Source organism: Cnephaeus nilssonii, assembly GCF_951640355.1.
Source record: "Cnephaeus nilssonii genome assembly, chromosome: 4".
Classification (NCBI taxonomy): domain Eukaryota; kingdom Metazoa; phylum Chordata; class Mammalia; order Chiroptera; family Vespertilionidae; genus Cnephaeus; species Cnephaeus nilssonii.
Window position 1 is genome coordinate 50809966 of NC_137075.1, and position 22875 is coordinate 50832840.

The 22875-nt window shown below is 42.0% G+C and overlaps 2 protein-coding genes across 3 annotated transcripts in view; one reads left to right on the forward strand and one right to left on the reverse strand.

The window, feature by feature from the left end:
• The window catches only part of SHC4 (SHC adaptor protein 4), a 117412-nt gene that overhangs the window by 44239 nt on the left and 50298 nt on the right, over positions 1 to 22875 (reverse strand). The window contains exons 3-4 of one of the 2 annotated variants that reach the window (XM_079769815.1): positions 12250 to 12313; positions 7820 to 7939 (exon numbers count right to left, since the gene is read on the reverse strand). In XM_079769815.1, the coding sequence (XP_079625941.1) occupies positions 7820 to 7939; positions 12250 to 12313 (184 nt within the window). The remainder of the gene's footprint in view (positions 1 to 7819; positions 7940 to 12249; positions 12314 to 22875) is intronic. The other variant, XM_079769816.1, reaches the window with a different exon arrangement.
• EID1 (EP300 interacting inhibitor of differentiation 1) lies at positions 146 to 2146 on the forward strand. The gene has a single exon (XM_079769819.1). It carries the CDS (start codon positions 493 to 495, stop codon positions 1054 to 1056), a length of 564 nt encoding a protein of 187 aa, XP_079625945.1. The 5' UTR covers positions 146 to 492; the 3' UTR covers positions 1057 to 2146.

The following is a 22875-nucleotide window of genomic DNA, read 5'->3' on the forward strand; positions in this document are numbered from 1 at the left end:
AAAAAGGATCCGTCCTTAACATGTTGCTTTGTGGTTGAGAACCCTGTGTGGTTTGCAGGTGTGGACTCAGAAGTCGTTGGCGCGGACAGAAGGTAGTTAAAACCCAGGAGCAGACGCGGTGGCCTGGGGCGGAGGCGGGAGGCAGCGGGAAGGAGGAGGACAGCGCGTGGCTACCGCGGCACGTATTTCCCCGTTTGTAGCATCACCAGCAGCAACGCCGTCAAGTGACACGGAGACAAAGGAACGCTCTCGCAAGCACAGTCTTTTCCGACATCCATTGGAGCGAAGGAAACACAGACCCCCAGGCCACGCAGGCACCTCCCCGGGAAACAGCGAGCGGCGGGGCCGCGCCGCGCGCGGGGCGGGGGGCGGTGTCTGGGGGTCACCCTGACGCCGGGGGGCGCGCACGCCGCCGGGGCACGCGCACAACCGCACGGCCCGCCGCTCCGATCCTGCAGCAGACGCCCTGCCCGAGCTCGAGCCGCTGGCGCCATGGCGGACCTGCACGAGCTGTCCGAGCTGTACGAAGAGAGCACTGACCTGCAGATGGATGTGATGCCCGGCGAGGGTGACCTCCCGCCGATGGAGGTAGGCGGCGGGAACCGGGAGCCGTCCCCGAACCACCCCCGCCCCCGGGGCCCGCCCCAGCCCGAGGAGGAAGGCCCGATGGAGGAGGAGGGGGCGCAGGCCATGGCGGAGGCGGCGGGGGGCCGAGGCCTCGCAGGCCGGCCCAGCCCCGGGGAGCTGCCGGGCCTGTTCGCCGGCCCCGACTTTGAGGCCGAGGAATTCGACGACTGGGAGGACGACTACGACTACCCCGAGGAGGCGCAGCGGCGCGGGGCGGGCTACCGGGCGTCCGTGGCCCTGGACGAAGCCAACAAGATTTTCCTGAGAACACCCGGTGCTGGAGAGGCGGCCGGGGACGGCGGCTTTCAGATGCATTACGAGAAGACCCCGTTTGACCAGCTGGCTTTCATCGAAGAGCTCTTTTCACTGATGGTTGTCAATCGTCTGACCGAAGAACTCGGCTGCGATGAGATCATTGACAAAGAGTAGCTAAATGCGGTTCCAGAGGAGGAAACGACTTGAGGGGAGACCCAGCACCCCACTGTCTCTTGGGTTTATTCCAAATAGTTCCGTGCCAATGAAAAACTTGATCTTCAAAGAAAAAAAAATTTTTTTTGTTTGTTTTGTTTTTTCAGAATAGAATAGGGCAGTGACTGCACAGTTGTGAAAAAGGGAAAAAAATAACGGTTGAAGAAAAAGGATCTTAGGACTGTTGAAACCTGTTTGTCCTGAAACACCTATGGCTTTGACTTTGTGATTGATCCGGATTCTCTTCTTTGCATTGGGAAAAGTGACTTCCACATCCACTGGAAGGAATGGTTTTGCAAGAATACATCGTGACCAAGACAAACTGCCGGCCAGTGCCAGAGCCCACTGATACTAATTGCGTGAGAAAAAGTAATGTATCCAGCGTAGGACACCAGGTGTCTTTTGAGTTTATTGGACAGAAAGCCTATTGAGAAAACTTTGAAAATTCCACTTTGTGATCTATTCAAGCTATAGGTATCAAAGGCTAAATTTTTTAGTGTATAATAATAAGGTGAATATTCTTAGTATCCCAAAAGAAAAAGCAAACCCCAGAAGAAATATGTATCATGTGTACTACATCTTAACATGTTTCTAAGGGCATCTGAAATTTTATTTGTACATGTATCTTGATCATTTATAAAGCTGTTGTGATCTGTAATTCAAGAAATTCATTATCTTGACCATTATTTTTAAAAGTAAAAAAATGAAGAAATTCTTAGTAAATTTTCAAATTCAGACATTAAAATGTATGTGAAAGTATAAAGAAAACTATTTCTAATACCTTCATATCCTAGAGAAATTTTGTTTTACCTTTAACTTTACAGGGAAAAGACTGGTGGAACTTCATCATGAAAGAACTGTTAAGTGAAAATTGTCAAGTAAGAGAAAGGCCCTACATTTAAAAAAGACTTTATGAACAGTTATGCCGTCAACCTTCAAAGGTTTCAAACCTATCCAGAAATTTCTGAAGTTTCCCTCTGTCTCCTCCTCTAATTAAGCTTGTTATTGGTTATGCACCAGCATTTGAGATAATAAAATTTCTTGTTCTGTGTATTTTGTTTGGCTAATAATTAGTATGCATCCACACCTTATATACTATTTTTACTGTATTCTATTTCATTGCATTATTGCAGCCACTTTATGATTTAAATTTAACCGCTATAAGGGAAAGTGTTCCCACTTCAAATATGTGATTTGCAAATTAATTTGGGGAAACTAAATTTAGTAAATTCCTATAAGAGAATTTGCCAACCTGGGAAAACCTGCCCTATTAGTGAGCATGTTACTGTGGTTATCTTATTAAGGTTCTAAAGTTCTATGATAATTCTGTCAAGGCTGTGACCGGTGAAACAGTGTATCGGCAGGTCTTAGGACCAATAAAGAGGTACTAGATGTTCCTGCTCCATTATGGCAATAAGAGACACATCTAATACAACATGACAACTCAGGGCCTTAGAGAGGGGGGTTGTTTTCTGTAAAACATGGGACTGACAAGGATGATCACAAGAACACTAGCTTGGTGGGCAGGAAGAGAGAGATGGGGGAAAGAACTTCTTAATCCAGCCTCCTCCATGCCTCACTTGCACTGCATTTTCAGACAGCTCACAGCTGCAGTTAGGTGAGTCTGGATAAGTAATCAATTGCCTGTGTGATGTGAATGCACAGTACAGTACTAGAAGGGGAGAGGGGGGAGGGGGAGGGGGAGGGGAGGATGCCAATAACGATGAAATAACCAGCTGCGTTTATCTCCAGATGAAGATGTAGGAAATAGAAAAAAACAGGTCCACAAACCCAGAGATGTGATTCTTTCTCTGGGACTGACGGGGGAGCAAGAGGAGGGGGAGAGAAAACCACTCCCTGTTGAGTTTGAAGGCTTGCTTTGGGGAGAAAGACCTGCATTCTGCAACTGACTCCTAATGGTTGTCTGTTGGTCTTAGAAACAGGCAGTGAACTGAGACACCACTGAAATTAATACTTGTTACTTTACTGAAGGTATAAATTGTTACCATTTTTAACACCCCTGTAAGGAGTGTAAAATCACTTTTATTTCTATTATAAACCTTATCACAGACTAGACCCAACCTACCTGATTCAAATTTAGGCTCCACTACTTACTAGCTTTTTTTAAAAAAAAAAAAAAATATATATATATATATATATATATATATTTTTTTTTTTTTTTTTTTTTTTTTTTACAGAGAGGAAGGAGGAGGGATAGAGAATTAGAAACATCGATGAGAGAGAAACATCAATCAGCTGCCTCCTGCACACCTCCTACTGGGGATGTGCCCGCAACAAAGGTACATGCCCTTCGGAATCGAACCTGGGACCTTTCAGTGTGCAGGCCAATGCTCTATCCACTGAGCCAAACCGGTTAGGGCTACTTACTAGCTTTCTAAGTAGACAAATTACTTAATATTTCTGCCTCAGTCCTGAATTGAAAATAGGAATAATTATATATAATTAACATAATAATGAAGATATAGGTAGGTAGGTAGGTAGGTAGATAGATAGATAGATAGATAGATAGATAGATAGATGATAGATAGATATAGATATCTTCATTTAATGGAAACTAAAGAGATACATGGTAATAGAGATTAGGAAAAGCAATATATCTCTTCATTTAATGGGTACTAAAGAAAGGATTCTGGGAAAATTCTGGTCCTGGTTTTGTGTGGGGAGAGAGGGAACTTAAGCTTATGAGTATGCAGTGTGATTTGGGGAGCATTTTCTGCATCTGTTCATAAACATTACAAAATGCTTGCTTTAATCAGATATCCCGCATTGGCTGCCCTAAGGACAGATCTGTTTTGTTTGGCTCATACTTATAATTAAAGACCAACACTTCATACTCGAGAGACCAGTAAAACTCTCAGGTTTCCATCCTTTTTTTTTTCTTTTTTCTTCAAAATTAGGAGATCTGGCAGTCCTTGACCTACAGTGACATGGAGAAAGCTCCTGATTCACCTTTACACAGGGAAGGTATTCTGTTTGCCATGACCCCCCGTGTTGTCTCTCTAACAGAGTCCAAGTGGCACTCACCGTTTATTGTGCTTGCACCACTTAAAATTTTTTTTAAATATATTTTTATTGATTTCAGAGAGGAAGGGAGAGGGAGAGATAGAAACATCAATGATGAAGGAGAATCATTGATTTGCTGCCTCCTGCATGTTCCCTACTGGGGATGGAGCCTGCAATCTGGGCATGTGCCCTGACCTGGAATAGAACCCTGACCTCCTGTTTCATAGGTCGATGCTCAACCATTGAGCCGCACCGGCCTGGCACAACACTGGTTTTTCTTGTGCCTAAACACTGCATTACCTGCCTGGACTCTGTAAATATTTGCGACTAAAGAATGTCTCTATTTCCTGTTTGGGTTTTCTTTAACCCTCCTTACCTCTTTATTACTCTTCTCAATTTCAGTAGCTGTTAGAGCTGTGTGGTAGGAGATGTAGAAATGAATAAAGAAATACTAAGAATGGAAACTACTGAGACTGACATTTTTGCTTAAGGCCCTAAAATACTGTATTAAAATATGTGAAGGAGGTCTGTTGTTTAAATTTTTAAAACAAGGAATACACAAAAACCATTTTTAAACCCTATAACTTGCTTTTCTAAAATATATTTTGCCATCCCAAAATATGGTTTTAAAAACTGCAAGCTTTACACGTTTAATATAGTTTATTTCCTGCCTCTGAAGTTCAATGAGACGTTTTCTGGAAGTGAATGGCTAGTTATATTTTTAAAGTTTCAGTGGCTGAAAATAAATGTGAACCATCTGACCCATAAAAACTCTGTCATCTAGAATGTATCTATAAACTTGAACCTGTTTATGTTTTCAGTCCAAAGTATATCTTAGAAGTTAAGGGAGGGGGAGGCATTAGTGTATCTTTGTATTTATCTTAGAACTTCAAAGGGTAGCTTTTTAAAAGGAGAATGTAATTACAAAATCCTTTTCTCACGCTATAGCCATAAGGTTCCTTCTTTGCTGCCTTCGTGCCTCGAACACTGAAGTTGCCCTTTTGATGGAATATATAAAGCTTCTTGAGTTTAAGCATCTGGAGTGTGGCACATCTCTTTGTACACTGCCCCCAAGCCATTTCCCCCAGGCCTGCAGAATAGTTCAAAATTATTTGAACTGTGGTGTATCCGTGAGATCCTAACTTTGGTCACCATTCCAGCCCTGAGCTGAACACAGCCCCAGTCCGTGGCACCAGTGCAGAAAAGCTACCTCGTTGCTGTAACCACTGATAGTGGAAGCTGCCCACACCCACTGTCCCTACTTCGGTTCTGCCAGAAAGATGATGGGCGTGTGGCGATACCATCTCTAATTGCAGGGGCCTGGGGAAGAAAAGGCAGTGGAGGATGAGGAAATGCTGAGAATAAACTAGAACCCCTGCCACACACATCACAACCCTATGCTTCCTCAGTTCCCCATTCCTCAGTCACCCTGTGGAACAAGTCATTTTAAAAATGCTCTTTAGACTCTGCACAGAAGGCTGTCACCAGATGGGTTCCGGCTCTGCCTACTCTTCCTTCCCTACAAAACTCTGAGGTAAGTCGAGGGCTCCCATACTCAATGAAATCTCATAACTAATAGCATTGAGCATCCCTGGTACCATACACGAGGTTGAAAACTAAAAATAAATTTTAAGTCTACAAATGTCTTGAACACAAAGCATCTGAAAGACTGAAGAATGTTTTACCTTCCGCCCAGATGTGTGGCACCTCCCAAGCACAGCCCCAAAGGTTCCCCTGTCATCTTAACAGTGGTGCCACCTCTCTTGGATAACCAATGAGGACCCAATGACACAGGAATCTATGTTGAACTGCTTAATAAAAGTACGCATTTTCCTCTATGATGATTTATACTATTATGTAACCAATGTATTTAATTCTGCTTTTGAATTTAAAAAATAAAACAGCCCTCAACAACACAAGTGAGTTTTTTAGCAAAAAAAAAAAAAAAGGAAATCAAAATTTATGTAACTGTACTTATATGTTACTGACAATTCTATAATGTTATGTAATATGCTTCCCCTATTAAGTACTGAGTATATGTAAAGGTCTCAAAGAAGGATGTTTGGTAAATAATAATAATAGATACCATGTGACTGGCACTGTGCTAATTGATTGACATCCATGATCTCACCTAGTCCTCTAAATAACCACATGAGACATACTATTGCTAAATCTGTCCCCTCAGAAACTCTATGAAAAGTTACTATACCGCTCTTTCACTGATGAGGAAAATTGAGTGGTAGGGTAACTTGCTCATTCATAGCAAAGCCAGGATTTCAACCTATATGTGACCTCAAAATCTCTTAGTGTTTTATCACTGCCAAGTACACAGTACACCCTCCACGTGTCCCTGATCGACAGCACTCGGCACAGTGAAACCTTAAAGATTAAAAATCTCCAACCATTACGTATTAGAAAGAAAAAACTAGACTTTAACACACATAACTAACTTGATATAAGGAATTTAGTTTAAAAAATATAAAGCAAGTAAAAAGTGTCCTATTTTAAGGTACACATTTAGCTCATTGCCTCTATGTCTTTTACATTTGCTTCAGCAATGCTGTTCTTTTTTTTAATATATATTTTTATTGATATCAGAGAGGAAGGGAGAGGGAGAGAGAGATAGAAACATCAATGATGAGAGAGAATCATTGATTGGCTGCCTCCTACACACACCCTACTGGGGATCTAGCCGACAACCCAGGCATGTGTCCTTGATTGGAATAAAATCTGAGACCCCTCAGTCCACAGGTGGATGCTCTATCTACTGAGCCAAACCGACTAGGACACAAGCAATGCTGTTCTTTAAGAAATAAGGTTAACAATAAAAACTCAGTATCAAAGTTGAAAAAATTATGTTTATACAATAGCATTTTAGAAAGCTTTCAACCTCAAGGTTTGTAAGAAAATTTCAGTTAGCTAGAACACTAACCTTAACATCATTCTTCCTCTGTGCTTAATTCTGATAATGAAATTGCTTGTTCTGTTTTTTTAATCCTCACCTGAAGTCAGTCGATTGCCCTTCTGTATGCTCCCCAATTGGGGATCAAACCCACAACCCAAGTATGTGCTTTGACAGGGAATTAAACCAGCAACCTTTTGGTACATGGGACAATGTTCACCACTCGGGCTAGGGTGAAATTGCTTTTTCTTCAGGAAGGGCTGGTGGAGAGTAATAAACGACTGATTAAAAAATAAGTGTTGCCCAGCCGGTGTGGCTCAGTGGATTGGGTGTTGTCCCATGCACCAAGAGGTCAACAGTTCAATTCCCAGTCAGGGCACATGCCCGGTTTTGAGCTCTATCCCCAGGAGTGGGTGTGCAGGAGGCAGCCGATCGATGTTTTTGTCTCATCAATATTTCTCTCTCTCCCTCTCCCTTTCTCTCTAAAAATCAATAAAAACATATTTAAAAATATAAAAAATAGGTGTTACCAAATGGTATTTATTATATTCTTTGCACTTTGGTTCTTATTACAAAGACAATTAGGTAAGGGGCAAGTATGCAAGCAGTTAAATGCCCCAGTGATGAATTAGAAATGCTGTTCTAATTATTAGTATGTATAAATCCTTGGCAGATTTTTTCCCCTATGCCTTAGTAAATTTTAGGCACACTGTCTGAAACTTTATTCTCTTTATTGTGCTCAGACTCTACAGAGAAATAGATAATATGTTAAGCCATAAATGACATTTATGATCTTACCTGTTGGTTGTCAAGATTCATTAGTGTAAGGCTGCATGTTGAGATGGTCAGTTTTATATTCATTCCCGAAAACTGAAGGTTACTTTTGCCAAGAACTGTTGATAGGAACTTAACTGGAGGCTTTAAAAAGAACAAAACACTCTAAGTTATGAATTCTGTTACAGAATGAATGTTTGTTTCTTTTAATGTTAAAAATGGGTCAAAGCCCATACTCTTCCTCTTTATTTTACTCTACATAAATCAAATGAGATGAAATTATTTTAAAAAAAAAACTTTTTAAAAAATTGGAATGCACCCTGGCTGTTGTGGCTCAGTTGGTTGGAGTGTCGTCCTGCACACTGAAAGGTAGAAGGTTCAATTCCCAGTCAGGGCACATACCCAGGTTGCAGGTTTGATCCCGGGTTAGGGTGCCTATGGGAGGCACCAGATTGATGTTTCTCTCTCTCATCCATGTTTCTCTCTCTCTCCCTCTCCCTTCTTCTCTCTCTAAAATCTATAAGCCAAGCTGGTGTGGCTCATTGGTTGAGTGTCAACCTATGAACCAGAAGGTCATGGTTTTATTACCGGTTAGGGTACATGCCCGGGTTGCAGGCTCAATCCTGAGGGGTGGGTATGCAGGAGGCAGCCAATGAATGATTCTCTCTCATCATTGATGTTTCTCTCTCTCCCTCTCTGAAATCAATAATATATTTAAATCAATAATAACATATCCTCAAGTGAGGATTTTAAAAATGGAATGCAGCAGTTAAATCTGAGCGCTCAGAACTTTTCTCACACATTCCCTTCTCCCCAAGTATTTAGAGTAGAGGTCTGGTTTATATAAAAGAAATTCCTGTGAGAGTTTGAACTAGCTGAACTCCCAAGTCCTTTTGAACATTACAAGTATTAAAAATATAAAAAGTTACTGTCTAAGTTTTTTTGCGATGATTAAGAATATGAAAAACACAATATTGCAAAACTTATGGGATGCAGCATTGCTTAAGGAGAGAATTTATTGCTATAAACACATTAAAAAAGAAGAAAGGCCTCAAATCAACAACCTAGCTTTACAACTTAAAGAACTAGAAAAAAACACACACAACTAAACCCAAAACTAGCAGAAGGGAGGAAAAAATGAAGATGAGAGCACAAATAAGTGATATAGAGATTAGAAAAACAAGAGAAAATCAACAAAACCAAAAGTTGGTTCTTCAAGAAGATCAAAATTGACAAACCTTTAGTTAGATAAACTAAGAAAAAGAGAAGACTATGTTATTAAGATCAGAAATGAAAGTGGGGACATTACTACTGATTCAACAGAAATAAAAGAATTATAAGAGTACTATAAACAATTGAATGCCAACAAATTGGATTACCTAGACAAGATAGATAAATTTCTAGAAACATTAGACCTACCAAGACTAATCATGAACAAATAGAAAATCTGGATAGATCTACAACTAGTCAGAAACAAAACACAAAACACACACACACACAGAACATAACAAGTGTTGACAAGGATATGGAGAAAATGAAACCCCGTGTACTATTAGTAGGGATGTAAAATGGTACAACCACTATAGAAAACAATATGACAGTTCCTCAAAAAATTAAAAATAGAATTACTGTATGATCCAGCAATCCCACTTCTTGATATATAGCCTCAAAAAATGAAAGCAGAGTCTTGACCAGATTTTTGGAGTTCCATGTTCATAGCTAAAATGTGGAAGCAACCCAAGTGTCTACTGACAGATAAATGGATAAGCAAAATGCATTATAAACATACAATGGGATATTTATTCAGCCTTTAAAAGGTAAGAAATTCTGATACATGATACAACATGGATGAACTTTGAGTATATTATGCTAAGTGAAAAAGACAAATACCGTATGACTCCACTTAAATGAAGTACTTAGAGTAGTCCAAATCATGGCGATAGAAAGTATGATGGTGGATGAAATGTGATTCCCATTGCCGATTTTCTTTATTCCCATAAAGCTGTGGAAGCCATGTCTTAAGATTTCATCTTTAAATATTTGTGATGTTCAAAAGGACTTGAGAGTTTCACACACACACACACACACACACACACACACACACACACACACATTAGAATGGAGAGAAAAATGGGAAGTTATTGTTTAATGGGTAATGGAGTTTTGGTTTTTAGAAGATGAAAAGAGTTGTGGAGATGGATGGTGGTAATGATTGCACAACATGAATGTACTTAATATCACTAAACGGTACACTTAAAATGGTTAATAGGTAAACTTGTTATTATGTATATTTTACCACAATTTTTTAAGTTGGGGGGGAAAAAGAGTATAAAAAATATAAAGTGCTTAGTAGAGTCCCTGGCATGTATTAAGTATTCAATAAATGCTAGCTGTCAAAGGAAATTAATTCAAATTTTTCCTTTTTTATTAAAGGTGTACTTTCTGGAACAACAATTGCCTGGTTTGTTTTGTTTTGGGGTATGGACTCCCCACTCCTGAAATGAGAAAGCCTTAAATGAATGGGACTGTTTGTTGGGATCATCTAGTTGAAACATCCTATTCACAGAGGTTCTGAGAAGTAGGAGGATGCTGGCGGCTACTTTGAGGCCATGGGTTCTGTCAAAGAAACTAGTAATCAGGGTTTCTAATAGCATTCAAAGCCATGTATCAGAGTTTTCCATACCATGTGGCTCATCTGAGTCATTCTGGGTTACACCGGGTTCAGCTCTATGCAAAATGATGAAGAATGGTAACAAATGAGGCAGGGTGGTATGGAAATAGAGCTCTAAGATGGGAATCTGAAGACCTGGCTTCTATAGCCGGCTCTGATCTTCATGATCCTAGTGACTCAAGACAAATCTCTTCTCTGAGCCACAGTTTAGTAAATGGCAAAATGAGAGGGTTAGCCTGGAGGATACCTAAAAATCCCTTCCCTCTTAAACAGTTTCCATTTCTAAGACTTACACAGTTATCTTCAGAGCCTTTATGTCCCCTTTGGACTTTTCAAAACAACTGAACATCCTAGAGTTAATAGCTTAATAACAATAATACTAATTACTATTATTGTTGAAAGTCTAATAGTGTCAGACATGGTATTAGGCACTCTGTAGACATCATTTCATTTAATTCTTATACAACTCTGTAAAGTAAGTGCAATTTTCTCCCATTTTACAGATGAGGTAACCAAGGATCCAAAAGGTGAAGTGACTTGTCCAAGATCACAGAGTTGATAGTGTTTTAAAGAGAAAACCACAGATCCGAATGGAGTCACTTGTGCTAAAGCCCATGACACTGAACCTACCCTTTTTTAAAAATATTTTTATTGATTTCAGAGAGGAAAGGAGAAGAAGAGAGAGAGAGAAACATCAACGATGAGAATCATTGATCGGCTGCCCCCTGCACGCCCCCCACCGAGGATCGAGCCTGCAACTTGGGCATGTGCCCTTGACCGGAATTGAATCTGGGACCCCTCAATCCCACAGGCCAACGCTCTATCCACTGAGCCAAACCAGCCAGGGCTGAAACTACTTAATACCTGACCTAATTGCAGTTTCAACTTTTTCCAGGAATGTAATCTTAATCAATCTGGAATGTTCCGGTCAGTACCCATGAGGTAACCAACCTCTCACATGGGCCCTCTGCATCTGAAAGGCAACTGAGGCAATTTGCCTGGTAAGACCCCCGCCTTTCCCTAAGGGAAGGTAACCTGGCCTGAAACAACGCGTTTTTTTCTTTTGCTAATCACGTCCTTGTCTGGCACAGTTTCTGCCTAGAAAGGCCTTCTATATTGTGCAGTTTCTGGGAGCACCTCTCTGTTTATTAGACGGGATGCTGGCCGATTTAATACAGCCAATTAGATCTTCAAATTTACTCGATTGAACTTTTGTTCTTTAAAAGTAGGAGGCAGAGGCAGGATTTAAACCCAAGTCTATCTAACACCAAAACTTGTGCTCTTTCAGCATGAAAAGTCCCTTCTCCCCATGTGTTATTATCTCATCTCTGCCAGCACCCGTGTTTGCACTTAAAAATAGGCCAAGGAGTTTTAAAAGTCTAAAATGTTAAAAATACAGATATTAGATCATATTCAAATTGGAAGGTACCAAACTGGCCATCTGGTTCAACAACTTAACTTTACAGGAATAAGAAAGAGTCTCAGACTAGGAGATACCTCGTTCAAAGGAAGGTAAAGACCCAGGCCTGGAACCAGGATGTTCGCACTTGAAACCCAGGTGCTTCCTCTGCTCTCTCCTTCTAGGCACCACCGTTTAAGACAAGTTGGAAAAATCTGAGGGGCCAGAGCGACTTTGAGTTGTATCTCTACTATCATGCCAACCAATAAAGGCCATTCGGGACCTTTAAGTCATATGGTGGAATGACCTAACAACTATTTTTATATCATCTTCCTCATAGCTGGGGAAACATAAAAGAAGAAAACCACACCAATATTTATTTACCTTTCGCTTTTTAGTGGCTCCGTTTGCCCCAGGGACAGCTTCGCACAGACGGCTTATTGCTTCCCTATGGAACAGAAACCATATGAAGACTTAGCGTACTGTCTAGTGCGCAGTAAATGTTCGATTAATGTTAGCAAGTATTATACTACACACATCATGGTGAGTCTGACATAACCAACCTTCCCATAGGAGAAAACACTCTTAGTATTTCCAGCAACACCCTGATACTGAAAAACTGCTTTATAATAAGCAATCCTACCATTCATCTCAGCCTCATGTTTTTTCTTGGCTTTTCAGGTTTGTTTGTGTGTTTTTTTGTGTGTCTGTTTTCGTTGTTGTTGTTGTTGTTGTTGTTAATCCTTGCCCAAGGATATTTTTCCCATTGATTTTTAGGGAGAGTGGAAGAGGGAAAGACAGAGAGAAACATCAGTGTGAGAGAAACATATCGATTGGTTGCTCCTGCACGAGCCTCCACCAGGACCCGGGCCTGGGAGAAGTCTGCAGCCAAGGTACATGCCCTTGACTGGAATCAAACCTGGGACCCTTTGGTCCGAAGGCCAATGCTCTATCCACTGAGCCAAACCAGCGAGGGCCAGGTTTGGTTTTTAGTGTTATTGATTTTTAACCAACAAGGAGGGGCAGAACTTTATTGTCTGAGATTATTTATTTCACAGTTTACCTTTAGCTTAACCCTCTCTGTGGTGTTATGAATAAAAAGCTTCATAGTAGCTCAGCACCAAAGACAATTAAATACAAAAGAACCTGACACTAGAGGAAGTTTGAAAGGAAAGGGAGAGACTGAACTTCAACATGATCTCAAATGGAGCCTTATTGACCAAGTTCCTGCTACGAGCCATTGAGCTTTCACGTAATTTCACAGAAGAAAAGAAAATCAATAACAAATTTCCTCCTTTGCTTATTTTTCTGCCCTTACTATATATTGCACTTCCTGAGAGAGAGGCTCCACTAAAACAAGTAGCTGTTCCTTAATGGAAGTGGTGACCGCACTGGCGCCCTCCTCTCCAGAAATGCAGTTAGAACTAAGAGCTTCTGTCTCAGGACCTCAGCACGCACAACCGCCCACGCTTTCACTCGCGCAATCTGAGCCCTCGCCATGTGGCTTTCAATACACATAGTAAACTGTTCACAAAGCAAATGGAAATCTCTAAGCTCTTCCCCAGATTCCCCGGAGATCGTTGTTCAAATTAGTAAACTATATTAACACACACAATACAGTTTTTATATCTATTATTCTATTTCATGAAACTATTTTCTCTGAGATGTTTTCAAAAGGAGGAGCAGCTAGAGAGAGGAGAGACAGAGATAGAGGGAGAGAGAGAGACAGCGAGAGAGGCAGAACAATTCTAGCAGACACTTTAGACAAAAGAAGAATAGAAGAATTTCCAAAGATTCTAGACATTACTTTGGATTTATAATGTATGTTTTAGTTCCGATTCTTTTTCTTTTCTTTTTTTCTGGATAAATGGTTGTTTTTTTTCTGGATTCCAATCCTTTTCTTCTTTTTATTTTTCTGGATAAGTTATTATGTGAAGTTGTCACTTTTTATATAGGACCCTGTCGTTTTACAAAGTGCTTCTTCTCCAAGGTATTATCTTGTCTGATTTTTGCATAAATACCTGCAACCAAAAGATAGAATGGCTTTTGGGCTTAGCGTATTTTCTCAGGATTTCATATTTATTGTTTTTCTAGGATTCCAAACTTTGTCTCTGGAGTCAAACAGACGGATAACATAGAGGTTTGGGCTCTTTTGTTTGGTTGATTGATGTTTTGAGTCATCTTAATGATTAATCAATAATTGATGAGACACATGTAATTGATCCAAATTGGCCGCTGGTGTTGCCAAAATAACTAGTGCAGGCACCCCACTAGGGTGTTGGTAATTAATAAAGATGTATTATAAGAAAGGCATTTTCAGATCCCTTACTCCCTGAGAGCCCACTGGTCTACTGGAGTGCTTTGGTCTAAAAAGTTCTTTGTAAATGGTTTGAAATAAAAGTAAAAACAAAGATGAGCATTGATGCTGCTGCGTATAATAATAGTAATTATTCGAAGTTGTTACTTTTTACATAGGACCCTGTAGTTTTACAAAGTGCTTTCCCAGACATTGGGTTGTTGTTGTTGTTGTTGTTTATTCTCATACCAACTGTCAACACTGAAACAGGAATTTTGGGGTGAAAAAGACAGATTTTAGAAAATTTTAGATATTAAGAGAACCCTGGAAGAAGCACAGGGCTGCAGAGCTGCAACAGGTCCATTTCCATAGAATGAGGGAGCTGGGAGCAGCACAAGGTCTATATTTTCAAAATAAAGGGAAGGAAGCCCTTCATCCAGAAGGAGAAGAAAGCCCAAAGGGAATAGGAAAACAATAAGGAAGGAGGCGGGGGGGGGGGGGGGGGGGGCGGTAGGGGAGAACCTCACCTGTCCCATGTGAGGTTTGACCTTTGAGCTCAGGAGTTACTATAGTAACCAGTCTAAGGGAATAGTGACCAATCAGAGGGGATATCAAGGCACCAGGACCTGCAGCCTTTATAAGCCATAGGGAAAAGGAACTCAGTGGGACCCTTTCCCCCTCCCCAGGTGGGAATCCATTCTGTGGGACTCTTCCCCTCCCTACATGGGAGTCTGTACTTGTTCTTCAATAAGTCTCCACCTTTGCTATACTACCCTCTGTCTGTGGATTCATTCTTCGATTCCAATGGACAAAGAATCCAGGTTCCAGTCCAAAAATTCCGTTTCAATACCCTCTAACAAAATGTAAAGTTGTGACTTTGAATTAAAGAAAATGCTTTATTTTTTTTAAAACCTGGATTTCAGTTTTCTTTTCTGTTTTATTGAATTTATTGGGGTGACACTGGTTAACAAAATTATACAGAGAGGTGGGACAACGTTCATGCTACCGATAGTAACAGATCTTCATTTCCCTCGCTGCTCGCGTCCCATCTTAGCCTTTAACTCCTCCCTGTTTCTTTGGCAGTTTACCTCAGCCACATTGGCATAAGCATTGGTCAAAAAGAAGCCCTCATGGCCATGGCCGGGTAGCTCACTGCATCCAGATCTATCTTTTCAGTTTATCTGGTAGACTTGCCTGTTTCCATTTCCCAAAAGTTCATGAAGAAAAGGGAATCTTGACCAGGTTTAGCCACGCTTTCCCATTAGAAACGCCTACTTCAGAATGCGGCAGCAGGAAGCCAGGGTTTTAACAAAGGAGCAAGGTCCTATGTACATGGCCAGGCCAGGCTCGAAGCAGCTCATTCAGTCTTAGCAAGGTTGTTTTCAGGTAGGTACTTTACCTCCATTTTACACATGAGTAAACTAAAAGTCAAAGAATTTAAATACTGACTCCAAAGAATGCAGCTGATACCGGGAGAGACAACATGCAAAAATCCAGCTCTGAATTCAAAGCCTGACTCACCCGGCGGCGGGCACATTGCCAGGTGCATGGAAAGGACAGAGTCCCAGGCTCCTGGGTCTAGAAGAGCAAATATATTGTGTGTTCTTCCCTTGCTCACTCCCCAACATATGGAGGGCTCCTTCATTTTAAAAATTTTTTTTTTGATCTGAGAAAGAGGAGGGTGGGAGGAAGAAAACATCAATTTGTTGTTCCACTTGTTTATGCATTCATTGGTTGATTCTTGTATGTGCCCTAATTGGGGATCAAACCCACAACCTTGATGTAACGGGACAGTGCTCTAACCAACTGAGCTACCCAGCCAGGGCCCCGAGGGCTTCTTTTTAACCAATCCTTATGCCAATGTGGCTGAGGTAAACTGCCAAGGAAACAGGGCCCAGGGGCAGGGGTCAACTCTGGAAACGGCTCACATGGATGCTCCCACCCTTCCCCAGCCCTCTGCTTTCCATATGTTGGCTGTTACCGTCGTATGTTATTCAGAGCCTGACCATACACCCAAGCAGGCAAGCACACACAGGTGTGCACCGGCACCCTCACTCAGAACGTCAAAGTCAGTTGAGGCACAGGAAGTTTCACAGATTCTGAAAAATCTCTTGCCATACAACTTTGCTCAGATGAAAAAAGAAAACCTGTGCTTATGAACTTGCTTTTAAGTAGTTATATTTTGTAGACCATGTTCATAGCAATATTATTCACAATAGCTAAACACAGAAGCAACCCAAGTGGCGATCCACAGATGAATGGAAAAGCAAAATGTGGTACCGCATATACATACAGACAATGGAATATTATTCAGCCTTAAAAGGGGAGGAAATTCTGCAACATGCTACAACATGGATGAACCTTGAGGACACTGCACTAAGTGAAATAGGGTGGTAATAAAAAGACAAATGCTACATGATTCCACCCATGTGAGGTATTTGGGATAGTCAAAATCATAAAGACAGATGTATGGGGTGGGGAGAATGAGGGGTTATTGTTTAATGGGTAAAGACTTTCAGTTTTACAAGGTGAAAAGAATAATGGGGTTAGATGGTAATGATGGCTGCAAACACTAAGAATGCATTTCATGGCACTGAATATACACTTAAAAACGTGTTAAGATGATAAATTTTATGTTATGTGTATCTTACCACAAAAAATATCAAAAAAGTACTTATTAATTTGAGATTTTTAAAGAGAGTCCCAGACTCTCCAATAAAAGGCCTGTTTGCACAAACTTTCCTATTTGATTTTAGAGGCCCCCCCCCCCTCACCAGCACCCCCAGAAAACCATCCGTGGGCCTCCTGGGAACCACAGATCCCTGCTTTAAAATAAACTCTCAGATTCTGCGTTCTTCTTTGTTGATATCGATGTTAACAAATCTCTTGAAACTCCCTCCAGAAAAGACAGATAGATGCCTGCATTTTGTTGCCTTTCTTTACAAAGATCTTTTCTTCCCTTCTGACTGGGACCGAGAGATTAACTGTAATATTTTCAAGAACAAATAGTTCTTCCAACGCTTTTCTGAAGTTTCAGCTACACCCTTTGACCTAAAGCGCTGACTTTACAAATGCTGAGGAAAAAGAAAACAGAGAACCCCAAGCAGGGGTTTGCCACAGGGCTGGGTGCCCCGCCACCCCAGCTGCCCAGGCAGCCTGCATTTCTGCATAACCCCTTTTGGGGCTGACCTGCTGTGAGAGGAGCAGCATTTTTGGAGTTTAAATGGCTGAAGATTTCCACCCTGGGAGCCGGCACCAGAAGGAGAGAGGGGAAACGCCCCACAGTACCAACAGTGGCCACTTTGTTTATTGTTTTTGCCACATGAGAAGGAAGGGGAGAAGTGGGCTGATGTAAGAGAATGAGAATGCAGTTGAAGATTTGCTTTTAAGCCTATAAAACCCTGCCTACACCATAGGACCAAAAGAAGATATTTTGTCTTAACAGAGTCCAAACTAATCATGCACACAAAGGCACCTCTCTTCACCAACCCTTGGTGGCTACAGTCCTCAAGTTATAACTTTTCTGTGTCCTTAACCCTTAAACAGTTAAGCTGCCCGGGAAGCATTGTTGCCTAACTGTCCCCCCACCCCCCGCCCCTTTATTTTTAAGTTTGGAAGGCAATAGCACAGTCCAGGACCCAGTGGAGCATTTCATGGGGGAGGGGCTGTGGGACAGATCCTTTCCAGTGAATGTCAAAATGCAGTTCTCCAGTAAATAGGAAAGCCAGAAACTGTGTAACATGAAACCAAGCAAATGGCCCACTGGAACCGTTTAAGGCAGCTCCCTCCAGCTCCCAGCACACACACACACACACACACACACACACACACACACACACACACAGTGACGGAGTGGTTTCAGTTCTGTCCAGGCGAACAGAAATGAGAATACATTTTAATCACAGAAAAGAGCCTTTCCAAAATAATATTGAAAAAGACTTAGGCAAACAAAGCCACCTGTACTTCCCAAGGATCTTTCCCTTACTTATCATCCCCAACAGGAATCCTTACAGAAACCAGTGATCGATGTAGAAGGGACACGTTGTCACCTGAATGTCTCATATCCATGAAGGAAGGGACCTGCAATTCAGACTCCACGTCAGTGCGGTATTATGTTGTTCCAATTGTTCTAGGGAAACGAGCACCTTTTTTTTTTTTCTCCTTAATCTCTGCCTTTAGAATATGAAGGCTCAGTGATCTGTGTGTTCAATTTTGTTCAGTTTGGTGAAATCAAAGACATCCAAGAACTTGTGCAAGCCGGCAGACAGGACACTTTAGAACAGGAGCCTGCCTCCATGGCGATAAGCACACAATGGATGCAGTCAATGCCAGAGGCCGCGGAGAAGGGAAAGCTTCAAACTCCCTTTGTGCTATAATCAAGGGGCATCGCCCATGCTCTCTGGGAGGGTAGACTCAGCCCATAAAATATAGCCTTTCATTTCAGAAACAGGCCCTTGGGTCCCAGGGTGGTCAAATACAGCCTCGCAGCACGGCCCACAGCACTGGCTCTCACACTGACTTTTGGCACCACTCCATTCGACCTGACTTAGAGTTAAAACCTGATTCTAAAGCACATTTGCAATTCTACCCAGCTCCAGCCGCTGCAAAACACAGGTGGTTCTGTCTGCTCCCACGTCGGCCCTTTGGCTCTGATGCAAATGCGGACCCATCCATTGCACTTTAATGAAGTAAAAGACCTCCTGCCCCCAGTACAGCCTCCCTACACCTCTCCCCTAATGAACAGAAATGAAGTCAGTCTCTCCTATCCCCACAATGATGTGCTGTAATAGAATCACGAATTTCTAAATTCTAACACCTGTACCCACAAACTGATGGCTTCTACCCCTTCACAATATTTGAGCCCTGTGAAAATCACACTAGAGAAATGGGGTTGATTTCATACAAAACACACTGGAATTTGTAAATCCCAAAGACTGTTCTCCTTTATTTTAGGATAAACTGGAATCTTCTAAAACAACTCTGTTTTAGACAAAATATTCAACGTCTTAAGAAGGCATATCTTTTGGAGTTGGAGAGTGTACTGCTCGTTCAGCATGGTCACTTAAGAGCCAAAACAGATCCAACTGAATCACCCACTGTAGTCACCACATTTCACGACAAATGATGTTTATCGACTCACAAAAGTTAAGCCTATCTTCTAAAAAGGAAGACTGGCACTATTTAGATATTTAAAACAGTTTGCCATGGAGGTCCCATAATACGGAGGAAGACAGCAGTTGGTGGGATAAGAGTATGACTTCCACTGCTGTTTTTGTTTTGTTTTTAAAATTTTTTAAAGGCCAGTTGGTCTATGCGCATATTATAGGTTTGATTTGGTAATTCCATCCTTTTTCACTGTGGGTGTGCTGAAGTGCCCTGTCTGGAAGGAATCACAACTGGCCTAGCCAGTCGAGTCCCCCGTGGGAAACCATGGTAGGACAACTGTGCCTGCACATCTGCTGAGCACTCACTTTAAAGTTTGCTCACCCCTTTCTAAACTAACCATTTAGATAAGTGATGATCAAACTTTAAAGTTTTTAAGAAGCAATTGGGATGCTGGTTAAAATGCAGATTCCTGGGGCTGTTCCTACAGATTCTGATTCTATACGCCTGGGGTGGGAAGCAGATCAGTTCATGGAGCACACAGCTGATTAAAACTTCTACTTGGACTCATTGCCCAGGATGCCTGGCTCTGTGCTCTGCCGCGTTGACCAGATGGTTGCATTAGTGGATGCTAAGGAATCAGGTCACCTGTTTCTCGTGGCGAAGGGAGGGGAGGAAGGCTACGCCACCTGTACATTTGATGATGCTCCATTTGGGCGAAAATCTGTCTTCAATGTAGTCACTCAATATGCTGGGATAGATATTTGATATAACCCATCCTTTCCTCTCCTCTTGGGTCCCTCCATCCCTGCCATCCCCTCTTGGGAAGAGCTTTCACCAGAGGGCGTCTGGAGTCCGGAACCCCTTTGCTCACCTCACCCCCTGCACACACAGGTGGTGATGAGTGGTCTGCATTTGCCCTCCATCTGGCAGCCTGGATGGTGAGAGACCTATCCACCTGCCCCTCAAAATGCACTCATGCTCGAGGCAGTGGTTCTGAGTCCTGGCTGAACATCGGGGAAACATGGAGGAGCTTTAACAAATCCTAAAGACTGGGTCCCACCTCCAGACATGCTGATTTAGCTGGTACAGGCTGGGGCTTGGGGACTGGGAGTTCCCAAAGCTCCCCCAATGTTTCCAACAGAGCTAAGATTGAGAACCACTCAAAGCAGCACTTGGCAGGCGTTGGTTGTAAAGGGTGAGGTAGTAAAAATGTTAGGTTTTGCGGGCCATACAGTCCCTGTTCAACTACTGATCTCTGCACTTGTACATCGAAAAGCAGCCACAGATAATGCATAAGCGAATGGGTATGTGCATGTGCCGATAACACGTATGGATACTGAAATTTGAATTCATATAATGTCCACATTCACAAAATATTCTTCTTTTGATCCTCCTCTCCTCCCCCCCCCTTCCCCCCAACAATTAAAAAATGTCAACAGCCTTTCCTGGCTCAAAAGGTGGCAAAATCAAACTCAAGTGTAGCAGGCTGGGTTGGCAGGCAGGTTGTGGCTTGCTGACCTTCTTCTGGAGCAGACTAGAAAGTAAAGTGAGAGGCTGTGGGGTCAGGTCTGCTATTAGCTTGTGTGCAGCAGAAAAAATGACTAGAATTCCACCTTTAATCTTTACAGACAAAGATTATTTATATGTCTTTGGGACCTGGTCTTGTTCAGCTCCTTGGTACAGGAAGCTGGATTTTATAAGAAATGAGTCTCCTACTAAAATTCCTTTTACAAACTGAAAATTATTATCTTCCATCCTTTGTCCCTCCCACCAGCACTCAGTGGAGGGATAGGGGAACGAAGGCTCTTCTTTTAAATATCAACTGAGCTTCGTTATGTGTCACTATGTGCATAATCCAGTACAAAGTGCTTGGGGATACAGAAATAAGCAAACGTGCAAAATTATAGTAAATGAGAAAAGGGAAAAAGCTGAGGGCTGTAACTTATCTACAACTCCTCTAGGATAACAGAGAGTGAAGAAAAGCTGGTTAAGTGGGCTCTGCAACCAGACAGTCGGAGCTGAAAATCTAGCTGCTTCTTACAAGCTCTGTGACCTTGAGCAAGTTTGTAAAGCTCTCTGTGTCTCCATTCCTTACGTCCAAAAAGTGGGAATAACAATAGAGCTTTAAACAAGGCCTCGGTAGATGCTAGCCATTATCATTGCTTAATCCTTATCATTTCCATCTGCTTTCAGAACTGGGCCTAGCCTACTTTTTACAATGCCTACTACCTAGCAGAGTCCTCTTGTGTGTTTTACCTGGAATGCTATAGACAATATGCTGTAAAGGTCAGATTGTGTCTATCGTGCGAATAGTAATGGATAATACACGTTTCTAGAAAAGTAGAATGCCTCTCTGATCTTCTTTGGATGACCCATGGCACCTAGTAGGCATTTAGACAGCTCTGTGGCATGAAACAAAGGATGATCCTTGTCCCCCTATGTAACCCACATCCCCTTTCAGAACAGAGATGTTCATTGCCCCAGTTGTTGGAATGAACACTTGCTGAGCACTTGCTCCACCAGGCACTTCTCAGGACTAAAGGCTCACAGCTGAGTTCCCAGAAATTGTCCTCTCTTTAAGGCAGTTACGCTGCCTACAGATATGCCCCTCCCCAGAGGCAGCAGGAAACCTGTGACCAGTCAATACAGGTTTGAAGGCCTGGTCTGTTTGCCCATGACATCTGCTGAGGCCTCTGTTGAGATGGCACCACTAGTCAACCTCCCCCCTGCCCAGGGTTGCATCCTCACTCCCTCAGGATCGTGAGAGCCCTCCCAGTAAACCTTCTGCCTTTCTCTCTCCATCTCAGAGTGTTTCTAGATCTAGCCTACTTCCTGCTAAGGAGCTGCTGCCAGAATTATGCTACTTTACATTGGCATATACACTTCACTAGAGGATGTCTTTCTCTTTTTTTTATAGTTCAACTTAAGCAGGTAAGTTTAATGATCAAAACGTTCCTTTTAAGAGTCTGTGTTGTCACAGTTGACTGTGAAAAAATCATTTTCAGAGAAATTCTCATAAGTAGTTCAGATGATCTGGATCAAAAAGATCCACCTTCTTCCTGTTCAAGCATGTGTGAACATACACATTTTCCCGGAGTGGGTGCCGCTCTCACAGGCTACAACTCATGTCTAAGTAGAGGGGTCAGAGCTGAGCACTTGCTCCACCAGGCACTTCTCAGTTTTCCTAAGGAGAATACCAATGAGAACAGAAACATCTGTGTGCAGGTGAAGAGATGCACCAACTGTCCTACATTTCCTTTGGCCAAAAGCTCCCTTTTTATCTAAGAAAGGACTCTCCCGGCTGAATTAGCCTGTAATGAATTTTGAGTGCCTCCCCTCTAAATCCACTCTTCCCCAAAAGAAATGTAATATTGATTTCTCTGGCTCTATATACATATATACATATATATACATATACACATATACACATATACACATATACATATATACATATATGTATACTAGTACATATAGCAGAATTAAAACTCACTGCTTTGGCTTTCCCTAGGCTTTGCCCTCGACTTTTCAAAACCAAAACAATAAAAACCTCATGCTTTGGGGGATTTTTTGGGCAACCACTTTTTAAAAACTAGGGGTTCCCATATGGT